This window comes from Perca flavescens, chromosome 3 (genome assembly GCF_004354835.1).
Source record: "Perca flavescens isolate YP-PL-M2 chromosome 3, PFLA_1.0, whole genome shotgun sequence".
In the NCBI taxonomy this organism is placed as follows: Eukaryota; Metazoa; Chordata; class Actinopteri; order Perciformes; family Percidae; genus Perca; species Perca flavescens.
The window spans coordinates 40,540,132-40,565,131 of NC_041333.1; the positions used below are offsets into that span (position 1 = coordinate 40,540,132).

A 25,000-nucleotide genomic window follows, 5' to 3' on the forward strand; every position below is an offset into this window, starting at 1 on the left:
ACGCAGCAGGACGCAGCAGGACATTGCAGGGAATCGCAGAGCGTAGCAGATCTAGTCCGAGGCGATGTTCTGGGAGAAGAAGAAACATAAGGACTCCGGGGAGTAAACTCCCCAGAGCTAGGTCAGTAACAAGCATTTCTGGGACAGGATGCACATAAAAGGAAACAAATGAAAAGAGAGAAGCGAGAGCAGCTCATTGTGTCATAGGAAGGGAGGAACTTCCCAGGTAGTCTAGAATTATAACAGCATGACTAAGAGAGGCAGGTTAAAGAGAGGTGCCGGATCAGGCTTGAACTCTCCCCTGCCGGATCGGGCTGTACTGGCCTGCCTCCCTCTACTCTCGCTATATTATTGAATATGTGATAGGTAGATCTGATGACTATGAAGAGAAGCAGAGAGAAACAGGGATACTGTGTCTGTAGCTATACACCCTCACTCCCTCACTCCCTAACTATAAGCTTTATCAAAGAGTTTTAAGTTTACTCTTAAATGTGGTGATGGTGTCTGCTCCCCGAACCCAGACTGGGAGCTGGTTCCACAGGAGAGGAGCCTGGTAGCTGAAAGCTCTGGCTCCCATCCTACTTTTAAGGAGCTTGCACACTACTCCAACAAACACCAACAAACACCAACAGTTGGGTCAGTGTGGGCCGGCCGTCTGTTTTTGTTGGCGTTTGTTGGATGGAGTCGTTACAGTCTGGTCTGTTGGAGTCTGGAGTTGGAGAATATTAGACCAATGTCGCCCATTTTCCAAAAATTGACAACTTTCTAACAGCTCAAAATGCTGTCTAGATGGGTATTTTTTTCTGGCAATTGGTGGAGTGACCATAGTGAGTAATTCCTCAAAAGCTTGAGGAGCAAAACGGGCAAAATTAGCAAAAGCTGGAGTATCTTCTGAGGGAAATTGTTGACACAAGTTAGGATAGACTCCCTATTTTACATGTCGCAATATCCAAGGTTTACACCACAGTCTCCTCCTGGCTCGTCTTGGTTGCCGTCTCTCCTACACGGCTAGCAGCTTTACAGGCCAGGTAGACCAGAACTACTTCGGCCACATTCAACAAGGTCTCCACTTCATCCATGTTATATTAAATTCAATCCTGGAGTTGCCATACTGGCGGAGATGCCGAGTATGCCGGCCTGAGTCGCCGATGACTGAAATACGGGCAGTATTTCGCATGCTGTTTCGGATACGGATCACTGCATTTGCTTTTCTGTTTCAGATCCGTGCTACACGGAGGTAAGCTACATATTTTATAAATTTAAAATTGTATATTTAATTTTCACGTGTTCTATTTCCTCCATGTTAGAAATTCAGTCATGTTTTGGGGGTTACATCATGGTTCCCTACCCCTATATTAAATGTATTAATATATTAAATGTATTAATATAACGATGGAGTTCAATCTCCAATACACTGTACAGTATTTATGCTCTTGTACATTAAAACCTTTTGCATATCTGCAAACAAGTCTCTCCTGATTGAAATATACTCACATACAGTACATACATAAAAAGACATAAGATAAGAAAAATAAAAGTTCTGAATATGTTGTGTTAAAACAAGTTGAATCTTCAAATCCTGTCTCTTCATACTGGTCATGAAACGATATGATTGTTTTGGGGTTTGTATCATCTTGACTTCTTTGAGTTGATTCTGAAAGCAGTTACGATATCTCAGAGAACAAAGTGACATGAAGCAGGGGTCAGTTAACAATGTTTTAAAGGTTTAATGGGACACAGGGATATATGCATTTTTTAACAAACGCTCCATAAACTTTCATTCATTTAGATGACGTGAGAGTAGACCAACCGTGGGGCAGCGGTGTCACACACTGGACAGTGGGCACGCCACTTCTGCTATACTTCAAAATAAAAGCTTTTTTTTTTTTAAACTGAACACAGCTTCAGTTAAACTCCTAGACTGTAAACACACACACACACACATATATAGTATGTCTATGGTTAAACTGGATTTTTAGAATTTTGGGCAGGCCTAGTTTAAGTTTAAAAAAACAGCTGCACACTAAATATATTGACAATGTTAATACACTTTTTTTTCTCTGGTGATCAATAAAAGTCTTCTAAAGAGAACTCCACCCTCACTTCCCCTCTGGTTTTACTGATGATTTGAAGTCAAACTGTTTCTGTGAAATCACGTGACATTAAAATCTTCCCAAAAAAATCCTTCACCCCAGTCTATGGAGTTACTCCATCTCCGTGACCTCAGAGCACCCTCTGTCCCTTCCTGTTCACTGATGACTTGAAGTCAAACTGTTTCTCTTAAATCATGTGACCCCAGAGTGTCCTCCCTCTCTACTGATATATACTGTATGAACTGTTCTCTTCTCTCTCTGTCTCCACAGCATCACAGACCAACAACACAGGTAAGAACACTTTAGAACTGGAAATACTTTAAATGCATGAGGAAACTGTGTTTTATTCAACAGTAGAGAGTAGTATGTAGAGAGACAGCAGTAGAGAGTAGTATGAAGAGAGAGTATGATAGTTTTTATGTATGTGAGATATGTGTGTATGTGTGTTTGTTGTGTTATGGTTGTCCAAGCTACTGGATGCCTAAAATTTCCCTCTGGATGAATAAAGTATCTATCTATCTATCTATCTATCTATCTATCTATCTATCTATCTAGAGAGTAGTACAAAGTACGTTTGATTTGTTTTCACACACACCTTTATTTGCTGTAGGCTTCTATATAAAGCTCACGCAGGTCTACAGACGGCACAGTTCAACAGTCAGCTGCCAGTGCAAGAATTAAGATCTCTGTGAGTTTTATACTGTTGCTGCTGCTCGGCTCCGTCTCCGCAAGTAAAAGTGTTGATTGTCCGCAGACTTTTCCTCAAGACCTCTACGCTGTGCTGAGAGAGATGACCCATTCATTGTGTCAACTGAAGGAGGACATGGAGCTCTTGCAAAGAGAGACTAAAGGTACAGTAATGAACTGCATCGTGTTTTATTTAGGATAGAATTAAGTATTTTTCTATGTAGTGGAGCAAAGTAGGGCTGAAACTACCAATTATTTTCATTGTGGATTGATGTGTGTAATAGGGTTGGCTAACTTTCACATCTGAGCCAATATCAGTACCGATACCGGTACCTGAAATTCTGTTCCGGGACCCAACAGTACCTTTTTCGGTTGTAAAAATAATCTGTTGCAAAAATAATTCCAAACCTATGTATCCTATTTACTTAGAACATTATGTTATTTATTTAGAATATTTTACACTCTAAGGAAATTAAACAAAAATAAAACCCCTCCCTCTCTCCTCCAAAACCTGTCCCTACAACCTATTAAATTGAATAATTATTCATTTCTTACTCATTGTAACTTTTATTCTTGTATTTGTATATTATTCTGAATTGCCTTGTTGCTGAAAGGTGCTGTAGGAGTAAAGTTGTCTTGCCTTACAACCTCAGCCTGTCAGTCAGTCACCAGGGCATAGAAACCACTGTTGTGCCTGCTCGTGTCAGAGGAAGTGTAAAACAACAGCACAGCGACCGCTTTAGCCCACCATTAATAGCATATCGCAGTGAAAGGTGTCTGCATGAAGTTATGAAAAACTGTAACCACACTTGAAACCACTTTATCGGCATCTCCGTGACTCACTGTGACTTCAACAAAACTGCAGAGCCCACGTAGTTTACTCCGTCCGCACCGTGTGTGTGTGTGTGTGTGTGTCGGAGCACCGCTCTGTGTCAATATGCAGAGAGGACAGATAATCAGCACTTTGTTGATGACGTCAGAGGCAAGGGCAAGGCAAGGCAGCTTTATTTCAGCAACAGGGCAATTCAAAGTGCTTTACATAAAACATTAAAGATCAGTTAGAAAACGATTAAAAAACTAATTAAAACATTAAAAGACAAGAATAAAATTGACAGTGCAGTATAAGAATTTAAAGAAGTGAGAGATAAAATATGTGAATAAAAGTTACAGTGCAGTATAAGAAATTAAACATTAAAGAGCAGTTATTGAGTGTCATACAGTGTCATCAATGTAACTTCAGTATAACAAACAATTTAAAGAAAGGCAACTTCAAAAAGATGGATCAGTGTTTCCCAAAATCCCAAGATGACGTCCTCATATGTCTTGTTTTGTCCTCAACTCAAAGATCTTCAGTTTCCTGTTCCAGAGGAGAGACAAAACTAGAACATAATCACATTTAACAAGCAGACATCAGAAAAGTTTACCTGTTTTTACATTAAAAAAATGACTCAAACTGATTCAATTATCAAAATAGTGGGAGATCAATTTAATAATTGACAATTGATTCATGCAGCTCTAAAGCAATGTCTAAAGAAACTGAAGGTGCAGTAAAAAGAAGCTGACAAAGAAACTGTCTCTGTTTTTGCAGAACAAGTAACACAGCTGAAGGATGAAGTGGACAAGCTGAAGCAACAATTGCAAGGTATTGTTCTCTCTGTTCAACTGTGTGGCATGAAGTTCAACTTATATTATTTACTCTAAATAACTGAAAACAGCAGAGGTGGCAATCACTAAAAAAGCCCTCTCTCTCTCTCTCTCTCTCTCTCTCTCAGTCCGACAGGTTGCGTTCTCAGCCGCTCTGACGGCTGGAGGTCAAATAGTAACTCTTGGACCGTTTCCCGAGGACACTACCCTGGTCTACAAACACGTCCCCACCAACATTGGAAATGCCTACAACTCAAACACAGGTAGCTCTGATATTCAACCAATACGTTTTAAGGATGAACCGATATGAACATTTTGGCAGAATACCAATGTTTAGTGATTATTACCAGACTCCATGTAAATAATCAGGACTTGTGTGTATAGAGCCAGCATATCTCCACCAGACTCCATGTAAATAATCAGGACTTTTAGCATGTATAGAGCCTGCATATCTCCACCAGACTCCATGTAAATAATCAGGACTTTTAGCGTGTATAGAGCCAGCATATCTCCACCAGACTCCATGTAAATAATCAGGACTTGTGTGTATAGAGCCAGCATATCTCCACCAGACTCCATGTAAATAATCAGGACTTTTAGCGTGTATAGAGCCAGCATATCTCCACCAGACTCCATGTAAATAATCAGGACTTTTAGCGTGTATAGAGCCAGCATATCTCCACCAGACTCCATGTAAATAATCAGGACTTTTAGCGTGTATAGAGCCAGCATATCTCCACCAGACTCCATGTAGATAATCAGGACTTTTAGCGTGTATAGAGCCAGCATATCTCCACCAGACTCCATGTAAATAATCAGGACTTTTAGCGTGTATAGAGCCAGCATATCTCCACCAGACTCCATGTAAATAATCAGGACTTTTAGCGTGTATAGAGCCAGCATATCTCCACCAGACTCCATGTAAATAATCAGGACTTGTGTGTATAGAGACAGCATATCTCCACCAGACTCCATGTAAATAATCAGGACTTTTAGCGTGTATAGAGCCAGCATATCTCCACCAGACTCCATGTAAATAATCAGGACTTTTAGCGTGTATAGAGCCAGCATATCTTCACCAGACTCCATGTAAATAATCAGGACTTTTAGCTTGTATAGAGCCAGCATATCTCCACCAGACTCCATGTAAATAATCAGGACTTTTAGCGTGTATAGAGCCAGCATATCTCCACCAGACTCCATGTAAATAATCAGGACTTTTAGCGTGTATAGAGCCAGCATATTTCCACCAGACTCCATGTAAATAATCAGGACTTGTGTGTATAGAGCCAGCATATTTCCACCAGACTCCATGTAAATAATCAGGACTTTTAGCGTGTATAGAGCCAGCATATCTCCACCAGACTCCATGTAAATAATCAGGACTTTTAGCGTGTATAGAGCCAGCATATCTCCACCAGACTCCATGTAAATAATCAGGACTTTTAGCGTGTATAGAGCCAGCATATCTCCACCAGACTCCATGTACATAATCAGGACTTTTAGCGTGTATAGAGCCAGCATATTTCCACCAGACTCCATGTAAATAATCAGGACTTGTGTGTATAGAGCCAGCATATTTCCACCAGACTCCATGTAAATAATTAGGACTTTTAGCGTGTATAGAGCCAGCATATCTCCACCAGACTCCATGTAAACAATCAGGACTTTTAGCGTGTATAGAGCCAGCATATCTCCACCAGACTCCATGTAAATAATCAGGACTTTTAGCGTGTATAGAGCCAGCATATCTCCACCAGACTCCATGTAAATAATCAGGACTTTTAGCGTGTATAGAGCCAGCATATCTCCACCAGACTCCATGTAAATAATCAGGACTTTTAGCGTGTATAGAGCCAGCATATTTCCACATGTAAATGGGTGAATTAAGCGTTTATTTCAACCAAACCAGAGTGGTGATTGTTGGAACAGTGGAAAGATGAACCAAGATGGCTTTTGATTGTTTTATTTAGTTTCTGTCCACTTTGAATGAAGTGTGTTTTACGATGATTAAAAGTCCTGATTGAGTCTGGTGGAGTTTGGTGATGGTGATTTCGGGGCTGTTTCATGTTAAACTAAAAGGATCTTACCTTTAACTAAAAGCTCTATCTCCGTAGGGATCCTTTCCATAATGATGTCAGACACTTAGAATAACAATCTGAGCCCGTCAGCGTCAAAAACAGAACTTTTACTGACGCTGAACATTAGTCCTGTAGGGTTACATTACAGCTTGTTTCTTGATTAATACTTGATCAAATTTAAAGATGTGATTGATATATTGTGCATCTCTAATATATTTCACTTGTATGTTGCTGTTCAAACTTTTTTTAGTTTTTCCATTTAAAATGACAATAACATACGTCCAACAGGTGTGTTCACTGCCCCGGTGAGAGGAGTGTATTACTTTGAGTGGACGATCGGTACATATGGACGCGGCAACCACGGTGCAGGGGCTTGGTTGGTCAAGAACTCTGAGAATGTTTTCATGGCATGGGAGAGACAGGAGCGTGGTTTTATGAGTGCTTCTAAAGCCGTTGCACTGTTGCTGGAGGTGGGAGACGTTGTGTGTGTGCGTCTGGTGGCTAACGGTAGCAATATGGCGTACGACGATGGAAGTAACCACACCACCTTCAGTGGGCATCTGCTGTTCCCCATGTAAGACAGAAACAGCAGCGCTGTGGTAATCACGCAGGTTTTGGTTGTCTTAAACAAGTCTTCATAGCACTTCATAGATTTGATCTGATTTTCATAATTCATAATTGTCGACAGGAGTCTTTTTTTTCCTTCAAATATAAAATGGTTACTGTTTCTGAGTCATTTTAATCAAATAATAAACATATATCATTGCAATTACATCTGTGAGCATTTCTTTAATCTGTTTGTTTCAACTTTAACTTATTGAAAGCAGATAATGAAATGCAACATCATAGACACGGACATATGTAGACATGGACATATGTAGACATAGACATATGTAGACATGGACATATGTAGACATAGACATATGTAGACATGGACATATGTAGACATAGACATATGTAGACATGGACATATGTAGACAGACATATGTAGACATAGACATATTTAGACATGGACATATGTAGACAGACATATGTAGACACAGACATATGTAGACAGACATATGTAGACACAGACATATGTAGACATGAGCGGGGGAATGACAGCGACACCTGGCGGACAGACACGGACACTGCAGACACGGACACTGCACACAGGTACAGGGTTCGTACACCTTTTCCAAGTTCAAATTCAAGCACTTTTCAAACACTTTCAAGGTCCATTTTAAAGCTTTTTCCAGCACCTTACACCACCATAAAATATATACCAATACATAGTCAAAATTATTATTTAGTGTTTTTGTCACATTAAAAGACATAATACTATAAACAGCCAAAATTGTGTTTCGCAATAGCAGAAGGATCAGATATTTAAGCAAAACACAAGTTTTATTTTTCAAAATGTATCACTGTCTAAGCTATTTAACCTGCCTGAGTCAATGTAAAAACAATTACCCCCCCAAACAAAATCAATGGACAGGTTCACTTCACTAACCCTGAATTATCACCTTCTCTTCATGGTTCCCAACATAACATACAGTATGGACCTGTGTCAAAATCCAGGAAAACAGTTGGTGCACCCTCTTAGATTTTGCTCAAAGTTTATGCTACCCTTAATGTCCTTTCACACTTTTTTTCCAAATCTAGAGCATGCTGTACAAACTTGTAATATTTCAGTCATATTGACGTGTTTGTCTTCCACCCTACAAAGTTTGGGCTGTCTATGAATAAATGTCCAAATATTGCTTCCCAGATAATGTGATTTGCAGGCTGTACAACTTTAGTAATTTCAAGGGCTAAAAATATGAAGACATAGGATTTGAACATAAATATTTTACAGGCCTTGGTTTTGGGACACATTCTTGTTAAAGACAAGGTTTGAACAAAATCTGAGACAGTGCAACAACAACCTGTAACTCCATTTTAACCCAGAAGACTCTGACAGTGCACAGGCACCTGCCTCATAAATAGCCTATATTAATTGGAGAATTTTTTTTTTTTACTTCATTGCCAAGACATATACATTTATCTACAGGAACAGAGCAGTGTAAATATTGCATAAGGCCATCCTCAACCTTAAAGTAGGCTACTTGTATGACATGATTTCTGACATGCACTACTAAAATTACATTATCACACCAAGTACTCTCAGTCACTTAGCCTGCGAATTCCTAGCTAGAATTTACTAGTGTAAACAAATAGGCGCTAACTGGCGCTAACGTACAGCAGGCTACTTCATGTGACTCGAGATCGCAGACTCGCCCATTGTGAAAAGCTGCACGTCTTTTTTGCAGACTTTACAAGAAGCAACTCGTAGGGTTTGTCCCCGTTTAATCCATAATTTGTATTTTTCATCTTCCAGACAACGTTCATTGAAACGACAATCGAGCTGCTTCCTAGGGCGGGGCTTGGCGTGGTGGCAGATCACAGTCACACAGCGAGCAGGTTTAATTTTAGGCTCTCCAACATTTTATTTCTCCATTTAATAAACAAACTGTTCAGTAAGTTAGATATTTGTTGTGAGAGAAATACAGTTACAATTTCAAGCATTTTATCCAAAATTCAAGCACTTTTCAAACCTTGAAAACAACATCAAAATTCAAGCATTTTCAAGGATTTCAAGCACCCGTACGAACCCTGCAGGCAGTAACGGCACCGTGCATCATTATAACGTTTTTAAACGTCATTCTTCTAATTTGTAACGGATTCTTTTTTCGGATATATTGCAAATTTCTGTCGGATATTATTACATTTTCAAGAAATTGTAAAAAAATAAATAAAAATTGTATACTTTTCAGAATATTTTATTTTCTGGATTATTTTTGAATATTTTTTACCAATTTTCTCACCTATTTTGACATTTTTACCTGAGATATTTGACTCTGTCTCCAGAAAACAAACAGATTCTTCCCATTAGGATAATTATTATAAATAATAAATAAATATAACTTTTCTAACCCATCCTGTAAACTTTGGGACCTAAAAGGGAAATAATGACTCAGAGAAAAAGTTTGATGCTATTTATTGAAGAGTTGTCCGTCCACAGAGAGTAAAATGATCCACAAGTGTTAGTGGGAAGTTTCCTTCTACAGAGATTAAAATATCACCGACACATTTAAATACAATAACAACACAGTGATGACACAGAGACCCCCCCAGATAACAATGAAGCCCCGCCCACTTCAGGGGGCACATGTCCCCCCTAGGAGTACTCTGCAGGGGGTCCCGGAGATATTTTGCTAAATGTTTTTCAGTTCTAAAGCTGTTGGACCAGACCATCGTTCCTCTCTAAATGGACTTATTTTACTACCAAAAATGTGATATTTTTGTCGCCTTCTTTGGACCTAAACTTGCCTTCCTTCCTTCCTTCATTCCATCCTTCCTTTTACTGTCTTTTTTTACAAGTGTTTTGTAGATATTTTTTGTTGCTGTATTTGAAGTTTGTCAATTTCGCATTTATAAGTTCTTGTCCCTTTTTTAGACCTATTTTGGAATTTCCTGTCACTTCTGTCGACCTGTTGTTACCTTTTTTTTGGCTACGTTAGAGATCCAGTGGGTTTGGAGGACTTGTCATGAACAGGTTCATGCATTTTATTTTGTAGGAAGGAGGAAAGGGGGGTGGGTTGGGGTTTCACCGTGTCATCTTTCAACAAAACACAAAATGCAACATCAAATACACGTAGCACCAACATTAATTTCCGGCTAAATAAATACTCTGATGACATTTACAGTAAAAATATAAAACGGTCGAGCTCAAACATATATTTACAAAATCACAGAGAGATAAAAAAACAGAACCAGAACCACAGACAGAAAGAAAAATATCGTTCCTAAATGACCGGAAAAGTCACTTGTTTCTCCTCAGTTCCTCCTGTTTAACTTTTGTAAATACGAAAACATTTTGGGTTTGTGACACGACTACAAACTTTCAGTCCAAACTATCAGACGTGTAGATAAATATTCAAGCGATTTATGACACAAAGAAACAGCCACGACTCGGATAAAAGTGGAGCTGAAGTTTCTGGTTCTGGTTCTGCAGCTTTCGGTCGAGATGTTCAACTCGGAGTCGGGCCTCCTGCACGCCGGCTGCGTGGCGTGAGCGTGTCGGCTGCGTGGCGTGAGCGTGCTGGCTGCGTGGCGTGAGCGTGTCCGTTTTTATTTCAGCTCCCATGTTAACAGGTTAGAGCTTAACACTGCCTGCGTGACACGCACGTCTCGCCGACCGACGCCTATATTTCACGTGACACGCCAGCGTGTTGGAAGCGTTTCCAGACAACATAGAATAGGAAAAGATGTTTATATGTCATTTTGACACAAATACATATTAATACATGACATTTAGATGTTTGAAAGTCTCGAGGTTTTGATATAAATGCAGATATAGAAATGTAATAAAAAAAAATAGATTTTCTAATATTGCACCTGTCAATCCAGAAGGAAATATTCTGGAGCCTATTTTGCCGTCAATACTGCAGACGTTGTCTTTGCTGTAATCAGATCAGTATACTGTATATATATATATATGTTTATGTTTATGGGAAACATACATGTGTGCAGACAAGGCTAGCAGCAGCAGCGCCGCGTCAGACACCTTTCTGGTGTGTAAAGACAGAAAACGCCACGCAGCTGACTCGCCACGCTCACGCCACGCTTACACCACGCAGCTGACTCGCCACGCAGCTGACTCGCCATGCTCAAGCCACGCAGCTGACTCGCCATGCTCAAGCCACGCAGCTGACTCGCCATGCTCAAGCCACGCAGCTGACTCGCCACGCAGCTGACTCGCCACGCAGCTGACTCGCCACGTTCACGCCACGCAGCCAGCGTGCAGGAGGCCTAACAGGACAGATCGTCACAACTCGCTGCTCTCTTTGGGTTTTTTTTTTAATCTTTTTTACACTGAAACTGAAGAACATGAATAAAGAACGTAAAGTTTATTTCAGCGAGAAACTCAGAAAACGTCCAATTTGATACGAATGTTCATCGTTTTTTTTTTCTCCACAACTCAGGCTACGTTTACACGTGGCCGGCTATTTTCAGAAACGGACATTTCACCCTCTCTCCGTTTTCAAAAAATAACATTGTGCACAGCTGTCAGTTGTTCATTTACACGCAGCGGTGTCAAACTCATTTTCCCAGAGGGCCAAATCTGGAAAAAGAGGATCACACCGAGGGCCAGACATGGAGAGTTTATTGACGTGCTTTTAGTTACTGCATGTCACTTATTTTCAGTAGCTTTTTTCCTCATTTTTGTTGTTTTTATTCCAACTTTTTTGTGGCTTTCTCAGACTCATTTGTCACCTTTTTGTAAATTTGTTGCTTTTTCCGACATTTTTGTACGCTTTTTGTTGACATGAAGCCCTACAAAAGTCATCAAGCCATCCTAGAATTTAGCAAATCAAAGATATATTTTTTCCGAGACTCCGAGTCAGCAAATCTGCCGTATGTTTGCTTTGAATGTCAGGTAATTTCAGTTTAAAAAAAACCACTTTCCTTTGTTTTTGGTTTGGCGCACAACTAGAATTTATTGTGAACCCAAATTGATGTACGGGCCAGATCTAAATCTGCAACGGGCTGGATATATATATATATGCCGTCAAGAGCACGCCAAACCTGTAGGTGGCAGTGTAACGAGAAGCTCAAGCCCACGTTAGCAAATCAGAATTCTCCGTTTGCACAAACAAAAGGAAATGTCTCAGTTTTTCAAAAATAACCACGTACGTGTAAACGGGATATGAAAGATATTCAGTTTCCTGTCACAGAGGAGTGAAGAAACTAGCAAATATTCACATTTAACAAAGCTGGAATCTGAGAAGTTTTACTTTTCTTTAAAAAAAAAGAAGACTCGGAGCGATTAATCGACTATGAAAGAAAAACATGTTTTGAGGTTAAATAATTTGTCAAATGTATTCACAGCTTCTCACGCGATTCTCTTAGTAATTTATTAACAAAAATACTGACTGACCAAAGCCTCTCAGCTGACCAATCACAGGCCAATCAGAAGGGTTTTCAGTGCACTTCTGGGCGGAGCTGGAGGCGGAGCTAAAAGTTCATTAAGGTTGCTTTCTCTGTCGCTGCCCGATCGATCCGTACCGGAACCCAACATTCCCCGACAGAATGTGAAAGCCACGTCTGATAGAAAACAACAGACGCATGCCTAAAAGCTGCTGTGTGGCGATATTCACTACCAACAATGTAGAGAACCCAGAACTTAAGATTTTTTAAGATGCCGACCTGAAAAGAGCTTTTATGGAGACAAAAGTGGCTACAGATGTGAGGAATTACCAGAGAGAATGGGGGAGACACTAAGCTAATGTTATGCCCGATGTAGTCCCTCATTTCTGTGTGGACTAGCTAGACCTTCCTCCACAGAGCTGCAGAGGAATATATTTTATATATCAAAATATTTTATGTAAAAAGTCAAAATATTTTATGTAAAAAAGTCAGAATATTTCATGTAAAAAAAGTCTGAATATTTTATGCCTCTGCTGATTCCTCAACATCTGTTTCCACTTTTGTCTTCATAAAAGCTCAGATTTTCGGCCCTATGTTCCAACATTTCTAATTTTTTTCAAAATTAGGCCCTATGTTCCCACATTCCCCTTTTTCATAAATTTGTATCAGATTGTATCCCCCTAACCCTAAAAATCTTGTGGGAGGATAGGGCTTAAATTGAAGGGAAATGTAGCAACACAAGACCTAATTTTGAATATGTCCTAGAAGTGTGGGAACATAGGGCTGTGGGAACATTGGGCTGTGGGAACATTGGGCTGTGGGACCATAGGGCTGTGGAACCATAGGGCTGTGGGAACATAGGGCTGTGGGAACATAGGCCCTAATTTGAAGAAGATTCTTAGAAATGTGGGAACATAGGGCTGTGGGAACATAGGACTGTGGGAACCTAGGACTTAATTTCAAGAAAATTCTTAGAAATGTGGGAACATAGGGCTGTGGGAACATAGGGCTGTGGGAACATAGGACTGTGGGAACATAGGCCCTAATTTGAAGAAGATTCTTAGAAATCTGGGAACATAGGGCTGTGGGAACATAGGACTGTGGGAACCTAGGACTTAATTTCAAGAAAATTCTTAGAAATCTGGGAACATAGGGCTGTGGGAACATAGGGCTGTGGGAACATAGGACTGTGGGAACATAGGCCCTAATTTGAAGAAGATTCTTAGAAATGTGGGAACATAGGGCTGTGGGAACATAGGACTGTGGGAACATAGGCCCTAATTTGGCTAAATAGTTGGTAGTGCATCCCATTACACAGCAGCTTTTAGGCATGTTTCTGTTTGTTGCTATCACATAGAATAAAGAGGAGAAAACCTTCACACTATACAAGTCAACAGAGAGCGTAGAGTTTTTCCCCACAAGGTTGGGGCGGGACTTACATGCACTCTTGGCGTTTTCTTTGGCAAGTAATAAGTTGCCCTACTCTGCCTGTGATTGGCTAGTACTCGTTGCCTTTGTTGGTTGGATTGGTTAGGTTTTAGGCATGAGGAGTGAAACATCAGAGCCAATCAGAGGCAGAGTAGGGCAAGACATTTCTAGGAAAACGCAGATTGGCGTACCAGAAACCTGATTTATTCTATGTGTGCGTGCGTAAAGATGGTATCAAGGCAGTTACCTTGATTGGTCAGAGCATGTATTAAAAATAAAATTGGGTTTTACCGGTACGAATCGGGTTCTGATGAGGAGAGAAAGTCATGTCAACACCACCAACCAATCAGCTGCTACATCACACCATATGACGTGCAAAATATTTCTGTCAGGTAAAAACATCGGGCATGTTCACTCTCTAAAAGCGGTTTCCTGGTTTAACATGTTTCCCAAAAGCCCAAGGCGAAGTTCTCCAACTATAAGGATTATATTCTAGATGAATGGATTATTTGTTTGATCTCTAAAATGTCAGAAAATAAGGAAAAATGTGGATCAGTGTTTCCCAAAAAGCCCAAAATAATGTCTTGTTTTGTCCACAACTCAAAGATATTCAGTTTCCTGTCCCAGAGGATAGAAGAAACTAGAACACATTCACATTTAACAAGCTGACATCACTCAAGTTTACCTGTTCTTACATACGAAAAGACTCAAATTGATTAATCGATTATCATTTAATAGTCTAATCCGTGAATCTTTGCAGCTCTACAACAGTTTTCCATTACCAGGCAGGTGTTTGGTATGCTGTCTGAATTGGACCAAAAAAATTTCCAATTCCCTAAAGGCGCTGACACAGCAAGCTGATAATCAGCCGTCTGGCGAGGTCGGTGACTCGAGTCTGTTCGGTGTGTTCCGTGTCGTCGTCCGTCCGAGGGGCCGTCGGCCTTCATTTGTGCCTATTTGACATGTATAATTGGCGGGGCGGGCACTGCCGGCAGTCGGACTCAATGACCCATCTGATTGGTGGAGAGCTAACCCAGAAATGACGAGCGGGACTAGTCTCTCAAAATCGGACAAAAATCTTTTAAACTGACCATTGTTGATCTGAAATGAAGACAGATTTAGGAACTGCACGGCCTATTTCTCTCTTCAAATGTTCTCAGAAGCTCTTTTCGGTGAACTATTTTAGTACAATATGAGATTGTATTCCAAGCGAGCCACCACATTATGGTCGGGGAGCAGCCAGACCCACGTGACGCGTTCGTCCAATCAGCTGCCGGTTTTCATTTGTTGGGCGGCAATACAGATTAGCGCCGCCTGCTGTTATGGAGACGTATTATGTCTTGTGCACACGCAGAACATATGCTCAAGTCGGCGTCGCGTCGGTGTGTTCTGAGGCACTTTTTGGACCTCGGGGAGGCTGGCTCTTCTTCCGACCAAGCGCCAAATGTGGGTGAATGTTGCCATTGGTGGATGAAAACCGTCAATTACATTTTATTTATAGCGTCAAATCATAACAAGAGTTATCTCAGGACACTTTACGGATAGTGTAGGTCTAGACCAGACACTCTATAATTTACAAAGACCCAACAATTCCCCCAAGAGCAAGAATTTGGTGCAACAGTGGCGAGGAAAAAACTTCTTACAGACATAGCCTGGCGGTAAGTCTACCTGCCACGTCAAACATTGTTTTCAGCAGCTGTTGTTTACATTTCCTTGGATTGGAGTTTGAAAATGTGTCTTCACATTAACTGGGGTTAACGGTTAGGGGTGAAGGGTTAGGGGTAGGGTTTAAAGGCTCAGACACACCAACCCGACGCCAAGTCGGACTGATCAGTCGGCTCCCCGAGGTCCAAAAAGTGCCTCAGAACACACCGAAGAGATGCCGACTTGAGCGCATGCGCGAGACGTAATACGTCTCCGTAACAGCAGGTGGCGCTAATCTGTATTGTCGCCCAAAAAATGAAAACCAGAAATCTCTCTAGACCTGGTAAACACAGAGCACACTGTCGTCACTCATAGTTTTCATCAGAGAGTGTTGATAGTAGTCAAGAAGGATTGTTGTTGTCATTACTCGCTGAACAGAAGGAAATACGATGGCTAGTAATAATAAGAAACTGGCGCTGTCAGCTCCGGTTTTCTCGTGCACGGATTCGCTGGTGAAGGGCCAGCACTCCACCAATCAGATTGGTCATTGAGTCAGACCGCCCACTGGCCGATTCAACAAGTCAAATCGGCCCAAATGAAGGCCAACGGTTCCTCCGACTGACGACGGCATGGAAAACACCGAACAGACTCGAGTCACCGACCTCGCCAGACTGTCAGACAGCCGATAATGGGGTTGGTGTGTCAGCACCTTAAGGGTGAAGGGTTAGGGGTAGATAGGGCCGATTGGTTAGGGGTGAATGGGTAGGGGTTAAGGGCTAAAGCTCCATTGTGTCATTTTTTGAGTTGAGTCTTAGTAAAAAAACCTTTGTTCTTTCACAAATATGTGCTCACTCATGTGTAATTACTTTCACCAACTAATCAAAGTATTCTTGTCGGCGAAATCCACGGTTATTTTCTCGTGTTCTGAATGAAAAAATAAAGTTTAAATAGGAAAAGTATTAAGGCAAATTTCACAGTTTTTTTCTTCTTTTTACTGTTGATTTATTGAAGTTTTTTTAAGTTCAATAATTGCAACATCTTTCCAGAAGTCAATGAGTAATCGTGTTAAATTATTGTGATTTCAATATTGACCGAAATAATCGTGATGAAAAATGGAATTGGACCATCTCTAGTTAAGAGTAAGGGTTAGGGGTAGATAGGGCCGATTGGTTAGGGGTAAGGATTAGGGGTAAGGGTTAGCTTAATGGGATGGGATGGCTGAAACATGCGAACAAAAATATGAGGACGATTCAAAGAAAAATTCAAAGAAGACGGTTTAATTCGAAGTCGACATTTTGGCAACGGCGATGTTGGTGAGTGGCGCTGACAGGAGAAATCAATAAATAGACAGATAAAAATATATTTTGTAAGAGTCATTGATTATATTGATTTTGTTAATGACTGGACAGCACTTACATGTGCATTCTTAACAAGTTAGAGACAAGGCTTGTGCATTTTATTTCACCTTTAAGAGTCAAAAGAAATCGGCAGGTAAAAAACCTGCTTGGAAAAAAAAATCTAAAAAGGATTGATTGGTTGTCAGTGTTTTCTTAAAATATTTAACTTTTTGTTAAAAATATATATTCCAGCTTCTTTTCTCAAACTATTCAACTTTTTCTGTCAAAATATTTTGACTTTTTTTCCTCAAAATATTTAGACTTTTTCTCTCAAAATATTCGGGTTCTTTTCTTAAAACATTCTGACATTTGTTCTCTAAATATCCATGATTCCCGCCCTATAGACACACCTGGGTGGTGATCTGAAAAGCATTGATTGGTTGGCAGCGTTGAACATGACAGTGTGTCCTCACAGAGACAAACAGAAGCGTCCGGTCCGGTCCGGTCCATCCTCTCAGACTCGGCCTCGTCTTGTTCTTACTCCCTCATGCAGACGCTGCACCTGCCGATGCTCTCCCTCTGCTGCCAGCCCTCCGTCAGCGTGGAGGAGGACGCCGAGCTGTCGGAGGCCGAGGAGGCGGCAGTGGACGTATCCACTCGGGTCAGCCAGAAACTGTAGATGTTGGCAAAGTAGTGGCAGGTTCCCCGCGGGCCCTGGCACTCCACGAAGGGCTGCGCCCGGAAGTCTGCCAGACAGCTGCCGGACGAGGTCAGAGACTGGCCGCCGCCCTCGTCTCCGGCGCCCGTATGCTGCAACACACACAGGAAGTCACATCATCAGCAGTAGGGCTCGACCGATACTGTTTTTTCAGGGCCGATACCGATTATTAATAGTTAATGAAACCAATATTTGTAAAGTAGCAATGCCACAGGGTGAAAAGCTTAACCGGCTTCGACCGAAGAATGAGACGCTTTTACTCGAGGCTCCTGAATGAATCAACAGCAGTGAGGGTGATGACTGTTGATTGGCAATCACCCGTATAACATCTAGCCAATCAGATGGTGTTGTGGGCAGGACATTAAGTCAGAGTCAGTGGTGAGCGGATGGACAGACACAGAGCTTCAGCTTAATCCAGAATAATGTGTTCGCCATTGACCAACAAAAACCTGGTCTAAAGTCACTAACGCAGCATTTCATTGTTATTTTAACCGAGCATTAGTAAAATGCTCCTAGGCTCGTGCACAGCGTGCGCACACTATGCTTGTTACACACACAGGGACGCACAGCAGCACACACACATGCAGAAGATTACAAATAAAAATATTACGGTGCAAATCGTATCATACGATCTCCATCATAACAGCAATGCTCCAAGGTCCAAACGCGCCGGGCTTTTAAAGGGAATGGGAGATGATCTCTGATTGGTTGATTGCATGTTACGCCCAAAACACACCTCTGATTAATGAAGACAGTAAGTACAACCCTTTAGGACCAGGCGCCAGGTGCAAAAGTGGATTTGGACATGCCCTAAACGCATCTGCACCAGGCGCTTCACACCGTGCGGTTAGATCATTTAAATAGGGCCCATACTGTGTAAATAGGAAGCCTACTGTTTTGGGGGATATTTTAGTGTTAAATTGACCCTGCTTGTGCCTCTGCAGTACCCACCATGAGGAAGGAGTACCCGGTCCAGAGTCTCCTCCAGCTGGGGGGGCAGTCCGGCTGGGTGGAGGTCTGGCTGTGCAGGGCGATGGGAGAGGAGGGGGATTCACACACCACGCAGCGGCTGATGTGATCTTCGATGGAGGCTCCGCCCACAGGCAAACTGGGCACGGCCGCCGTCGTCGACAGCCAATAGGATTTATCGTTGCGGCTGGCGTACGAGCAGGTTCCCATGTTACAGGAGGAGAATGGCATGGTGGAAAAGACCCGCATACATGACCCCGCCTGACCTGGAAACATTGAAAGTACAGATATTAACTAAAATACAATTAAGCAATAGACAGGCCTGTGGTATGTTGTGATACTATCAGCAAGAATGACAATATCAAGTTATAGTCACATTCCGATTTCAATATATTTTTATTAGTGCCGTCAAATGATTAAAATATTTAATCGCGATTAATCGCATTAATGTCATAGTCAACTCGCAATTTATCGCACATTTTTATCTATTCTAAATGTCCCTTGATTTCTTTTTGTCCCATTATTTTTACTCATTTTAATGCTCTTATCAACATGGAAAAGTGGATCGGCTTGCTTTGTGCTTTTGTCGCCTGGCTTTGACGAGGGGGCGGAGAATTGGCATCAGCTGTGTGCTCGGCCATGAGCTGTGTGCTCGGCCATCAGCTGTGTGCTCGGCCATCAGCTGTGTGCTCTGTCATCAGCTGTGTGCTCGGCCATCAGCTGTGTGCTCGGCCATCAGCTGTGTGCTCGGCCATCAGCTGTGTGCTCGGCCATCAGCTGTGTGCTCGGCCATCAAGTGGTATTTCAGACTCGATGTGCTGCGATGATAGCTCACTTCACAACGACAAAACACACACATCACTTTGGTCTTGTCAATGGAACCATTTGGCAACTTTTTAAAAGTAAACTTTCCATTCAGAATCTTATCGGCATCCATTTAGGCGTCTCGCGCTCGCCATCCACTCAAAACATAACGTTAGCCTACTACTCTTTGGCTGGTTCGCAAGCCCAAAAAAGTGTGTCCGTGTGTCGTTTAGTTTCCGGTCTAGCTAGATCCGGTGTGGTTTTGTAGTTTTTCTAACGTTACTAGTTGTTGAAACAGCATGTGAAAAAAACTACAAAGTTTGCTAGGCCAAAAAGAACATTAATCTCGCGATAAAATAATTGACGCCGTTAAAATGGGTTTGCGTTAACGCCGTTAATAACGCGTTTAACTGACAGCACTTATTTTTTAATCACGTTCACAAGAAAATAGGCCATCCTGGGCTGGCATCCCGCACATACCAAGGTGTTGCTATGAAACACAGCTCAGGTAACGTTAGCCTTCACTAGCAGCTAGCACATTTGTTTTGCTTAACGCTAAAGAAAGTCACACAAGAACACAAACTAACTAAGCGATGGAGGCAGCGGTAGAGCAGCAACTCCCGTGTTCCGCGAGATAAAATGACAGTTTTTGTCAAAGGCATCTGTAGGCTTTGAAGAGAGCAGAGATCACGGCTTCAGTTCCCCTTCATAAAGGGTCTGACAGCAAGGTGAAGCGCTGAAATGATTCTGAATATAGCGTACAGGTAAACGGGATACTTTCCTGACTTTCGGTACCCAACCCTAGTATTTACAGTGCCTAAACCGGAGCATTTCCAGTCCAAGCTGAGGGATCAGGCTAGCATAGAAATCAAGACGCACCCAGGCGGTTCCATATGAATTCCCTGCTACTTGAAAACAAAGAAGATGGCTGCTGCTGCTGCTGGCGAACAGTGGTCTTTGGAATCGGCTTTGGCCGCGACTCTGGAAGACTTGGAGTTCAGATTTTCTTTGAGAAAAAAACAAAGAACGGCACTGAAGTCATTCTTAAAAAAGAAAGACGTGTTCGGAGTTTAAAGTTTAATCTATCAACTAGCTTTGCTCTGGTTGGTTGCAGCGCTATCCTATTGGTGCAGAGGGAGTTTTAAAGACAACCGTTTATCCCGCCCCTCGGAGGGTTCCCAGACCCAACATCTTGATGTGGGTCCCAACATCTTGATGTGGGTCCCAACATCTTGATGTGGGTCTGGCTTGTCAGGCTAGGATCGGGCAGGTTTAGAGCAAGATTTAGGTGATGAGGATGTTTTGAGTGGCACTGAATACGATATTTAGTTCAACAGCATGGAAAACCAATGTATGTGTATGTTTCTGTGTTTATACCTAAGTCCTGAGTGTGAGCCTTCTCCTGACCCTCCAGGTACAGCAGGCTGTATCCGGTCCACAGCACCCTCATGTTCAGAGGACAGGAGGGAACCGTCTTTGATTGGCTGTGCATCACCAACAGGAAGCCCAAGTTCAAGGTTTTGGTTGATCCAGGAGTGCCGGGGTCACCCATTGGACCACGATCACCTGAGACACAAAGACCAAAGGAAGTTCAATCCACAACAACTGAAAACTTAGACAGACAGTTGCACCAAGATGTCGCCATCTGGATCACACTTTAAACTCCCAAAACTCAGAACCAACAGATATACACACTCTTTTGTAGCTGCAGCCATTCTACTTCTTAATTCTATAAAGAATAGAGTAAGGCTCGGGCCGCATGAATATGGAGCTTCTACCCCAGTTCATGCGAATGCAAATGTTAAATTTCAAGCCAAAAGGAATACTTGGAATTGATGGTGGCGGTAAATATTAATGAAAAAGGACAAGTTTGTTAACACAGATTTTGATAATGAACAACTAAACACGTTACACACTGGACCTAGGGCTGGGCGATAAATCGATTTTATTGATTAACTCGAATGTGTAGCTAAAGTGGATTTGTTTAAATGAAAAATCGATTTTCTCCTTAACATCCGCCGAAGCTCCTCTGGGCTCCCGTAGCTCCGAAAGGGCTCATCCCTCCCCCCACGCGTTTGCCATAGAGATACACAAACAACATGGCAGCGACAGGGACTAACATTAATTATTTTCTTAACCAGTTGTTTCATTACTTACTTATCCGTAATCTCTGCCGAAATGACCGGCAGCTCGCGGTGCACTGTCCCCGGCTGAGTCACCTATTCTCGGTAACTGAACCACCAGCTACCGCTGACCTGACGGAGCTCCATGCGGGGCACCAGAGCCGGTGTTGAGGAACTCTTTTGCAGCTCAACACGTCTACTAAATGCCGCTGATACGACTTAAACAACTTGCACATGCTGCTCTGTAGCATGGAGCTCCGCTTCAATGTTTGTTTTTATCGCTACGAAGGAGCTTGCTACAGGTATGCTACATTCAAGAGACCATGGGATGTTAACGTACGTTACTGAGCAACAGGTCAAAATAGGGGCAAGGTTGCGCAATAACGTTAAAATGATTTGAACTTTTAGCGAGGAACGAGAAGTGAATTACCTGTATGTGTGAAAACAGCTTTATCTCACGGATCCGTTTTGTTGTTGTTGAATATATAGCCCCCTCCCCCAAAAAATATTTTTAATAAAAATAAAAACTGGTAGGGAAAACACTCAAACCAATTTATATTTCCACAAAATTGGCATGAATAATCATAATGATATACATGCCCCGTGTGTGTGCGTGTGTGTATGAGTCAAAACAAAATAAAACTTGTTTTGAACAATTTATTTGTCATCCGCAGATTGATTTTAAATAGAGGGAGAAAAAAATCGATTTAAATCTTAAATCGGATTCTTTTTGAAAAAATCTGGGATTTTATTTTCAGGCCATATCGCCCAGCCCTAACTGGACCTTTAATGTAATTTTCATTTTGTGTGTGAAACACAAACATAAACATAAACAGTCCGAGGTACAGACAGGTGGAGGTCTTACCTTTCTCTCCCACTACTCCACTCTCCCCCAGCCGGCCTGGCTCTCCTGGCTCTCCATGTAGACCTTGGGGCCCCTCAGAGCCTCTTGGTCCGTCAGGCCCGATGTCCCCCTTCCTACCTGAAACACATCATCCATCACCTTAATGATGAGACTAAAACTGATAAAGTAAAGCTGCAAAGTAAGGCAGCTTTACGTATTTGTTTAGCACATTTCAGCAACAAGGCAACTCAAAGAGCTTTACATACAACATTAAAGAACAGCTAAAAACAGTTAAAAACATCCATTTAAAATAAAGATGCACCAAATCCAGATTTTTGGGGTTTGGCCGAATACCGAATCCACTGGTTAAGATTTCAAGATTCCATCCTCAGTCCATTAACACAGTAAACACATTAAAACAAGTCCAAACAACTATCTCAAGTTCTGGTACATTCCATTGATGATTTGTTCAATGCACTTACTCAGTGTTTGTATTGGACACTGACATTGGTGATTAGGTTATGTAAATATGTGTGTTGTCTGCATAATATGGTAATTTATTTTGCTGTTTTTCATAATCTGAGCCAGTGGAAGCATGTAGATGTTAAACAGAAGAGGCCCAAGAATGGAGCCTTGGCACGTCATATTTGTCGGCTCAGACACATAATTACCTATAGACACAAAGTAGTACCTATTCTTTAAGTAGGATTCAAACGTTCACGTGGATGTCATTGAGTACGTATTCCACTAATATTCCGAATATGACAATAATCCGAATTTGATACGGGTCATGTAAACAGCATATTCTGGTTGGATATTCAGAAAAAGCCTTTTTCCGAATATAGCATTTTCAGATTAAGACGTGTGATATTCTGGTATTATTCTGGTTTTAAAGGCATTATTTGGCATGTAGTATACAGCGGAAAACAAGTAATTAATAACATACAAATATAAGATCACTGTTTTTCTCGATTACATTGTTTTTGTGATCTTTGGGAGCCGAAATTGAAATCTCGATCAAAATTCGATTGATTGCACAGCCCTATCTGAAATAACAGAAAACTTTTATAACGGGACATGTTGATGATTCTCACCTTTGGGTCCCGTCCGGCCACTTTCTCCTTGGAGGCCAGCATTTCCGTCCTCACCGAGGGGGCCAGGGGGTCCTGGGGGTCCTGGAGGGCCATTTGGCGTCGGATGGTAAGGGGTGCAGGAGACTCGTCCCTTCTCCCCCTTTGGACCCACAATTCCTTTAGATCCCTTTGGTCCTGTAGGCCCACGGGTACCGGTGCAACCTCCAGGACCCTTATCCCCAGGTAGACCCATCAGTCCTGCAGACCCCTTCAGACCTGATTGCACACACAAACGGAGAGACGTAACTAAGTGACAGGCCATGGTGAGATGTTCTGACGTACAAAAAGTAAAGGTTGAAGACTTGAAATAGAGTTGTGTTTCCTCTAGTCTATATCCACGGCGTTCCGCTTCCGGGATTGCTAGAGTACCGTCGGAAATTCGGCCAGATGACACTCTTTTCAGCAAGATGTCCGTCCCCTTCCTCTTTCTTTGTGTTGCTGTTCTAACCTCCGGTGGATTTCTATGGCTATGGTTAACTGCTCCTCAGATCTCTGCAGGGTAAATCCAAACAGCTAGCTAGACTACCTGTCCAATCTGAGTTTTCTGTTGCACGACTAAAACTACTTTTACACGTTCCACCAAAACAAGCTCCTTCCCGAGGCTATTTTGCAGAGGAATCGTGCCTAAGTATGGAGCTTAGCACTGCCCAAGACAATTGTGATTGGTTTAAAGAAATGCCAATAAACCAGAGCACGTTTTTCTCCCATTCCAGAGTGCTGTGTGGACTAGCCAGACCTTCCTCCGCAGCGCTGTGGAGGAAGGTCAGGCAAAGCGAGACTATGTTTCCTCTAATTAGCAGACCGAAACGGAATCTTACGATTTTTTTCATGTTTTCAGTGGTGATCCAGAATGAAAATCTGCGGAATGTTACCGTTTTTGCTTTGGGTGGCGATGTGTTAACATGCTGAGTTTATTTTAGCGGACTTTCACCCAAATGGCCCATATTGCAGAACTGACAATAAAGTTGACTTGAAGTCTCATTTAGTTGTGTTGAATCGCACTAGAGCTGGTTTTCCCCCTTGGTGCAGTTAGGGCAGGTGAGAACGCAACAATCACACTCAATGCGCACCAAAAGCGGACCAAACAAACATACTGAGACATTCTTAAAGAGGTGGTCTCGGTACGCTTTCAAACCAACTCTAGAGCAGTCTGTTTGTGGTGAGAACGGGATCCGACCTCAAACTGACCCAACTGCTGGAAAAACTGCTCATTTTTGGAATATACAGGCTGCCGTAGTCAGGCATTTTGGTTTGTTTCACCAATTTATGAACTTATTCAGACAAGAGCAAACAGTTTTGCGGTGAAAAAGGAACCGAAACTGCTTAAAAAAAAGACTATAATTTATAATTGTTTGCCCAGTGTACAGACTGATTCAAGATATTCAGAAAGTCTACAAAATGTTTTGCAGAATACTGCATCTGCAGATTACGTGTGTCCCTGCTAATTAGTCTGTTTTTGTTTCTATGTACACACCTTGGAGTCATTTTTGTGTCTTACGCATCAGTAATGTTACCATCAGTTTAATATTCTATGAGTTCAGAC

At 41.9% G+C, this 25,000-nt stretch overlaps 2 protein-coding genes across 2 annotated transcripts in view; one reads left to right on the plus strand and one right to left on the minus strand.

The window, feature by feature from the left end:
• The first annotated feature begins 2,322 nt into the window (after positions 1-2,322).
• Positions 2,323-7,274, plus strand: LOC114553257 (complement C1q-like protein 4). The gene is made up of 5 exons (XM_028574495.1): positions 2,323-2,384; positions 2,848-2,944; positions 4,369-4,422; positions 4,553-4,687; positions 6,794-7,274. The coding sequence occupies exons 1-5, from the start codon at positions 2,331-2,333 to the stop codon at positions 7,081-7,083; spliced, it is 630 nt and encodes a 209-aa protein (XP_028430296.1). The 5' UTR covers positions 2,323-2,330; the 3' UTR covers positions 7,084-7,274.
• Positions 7,275-17,226: 9,952 nt separating this feature from the next.
• col4a4 (collagen, type IV, alpha 4) overlaps positions 17,227-25,000 on the minus strand; it is a 67,794-nt gene continuing 60,020 nt past the window's right edge. Inside the window, exons 42-46 of the mRNA XM_028574066.1 lie at positions 23,419-23,673; positions 22,346-22,462; positions 20,735-20,923; positions 18,536-18,819; positions 17,227-17,676 (exon numbers count right to left, since the gene is read on the minus strand). Of these exons, the coding sequence (XP_028429867.1) occupies positions 17,404-17,676; positions 18,536-18,819; positions 20,735-20,923; positions 22,346-22,462; positions 23,419-23,673 (1,118 nt within the window). The 3' untranslated portion in view covers positions 17,227-17,403. The remainder of the gene's footprint in view (positions 17,677-18,535; positions 18,820-20,734; positions 20,924-22,345; positions 22,463-23,418; positions 23,674-25,000) is intronic.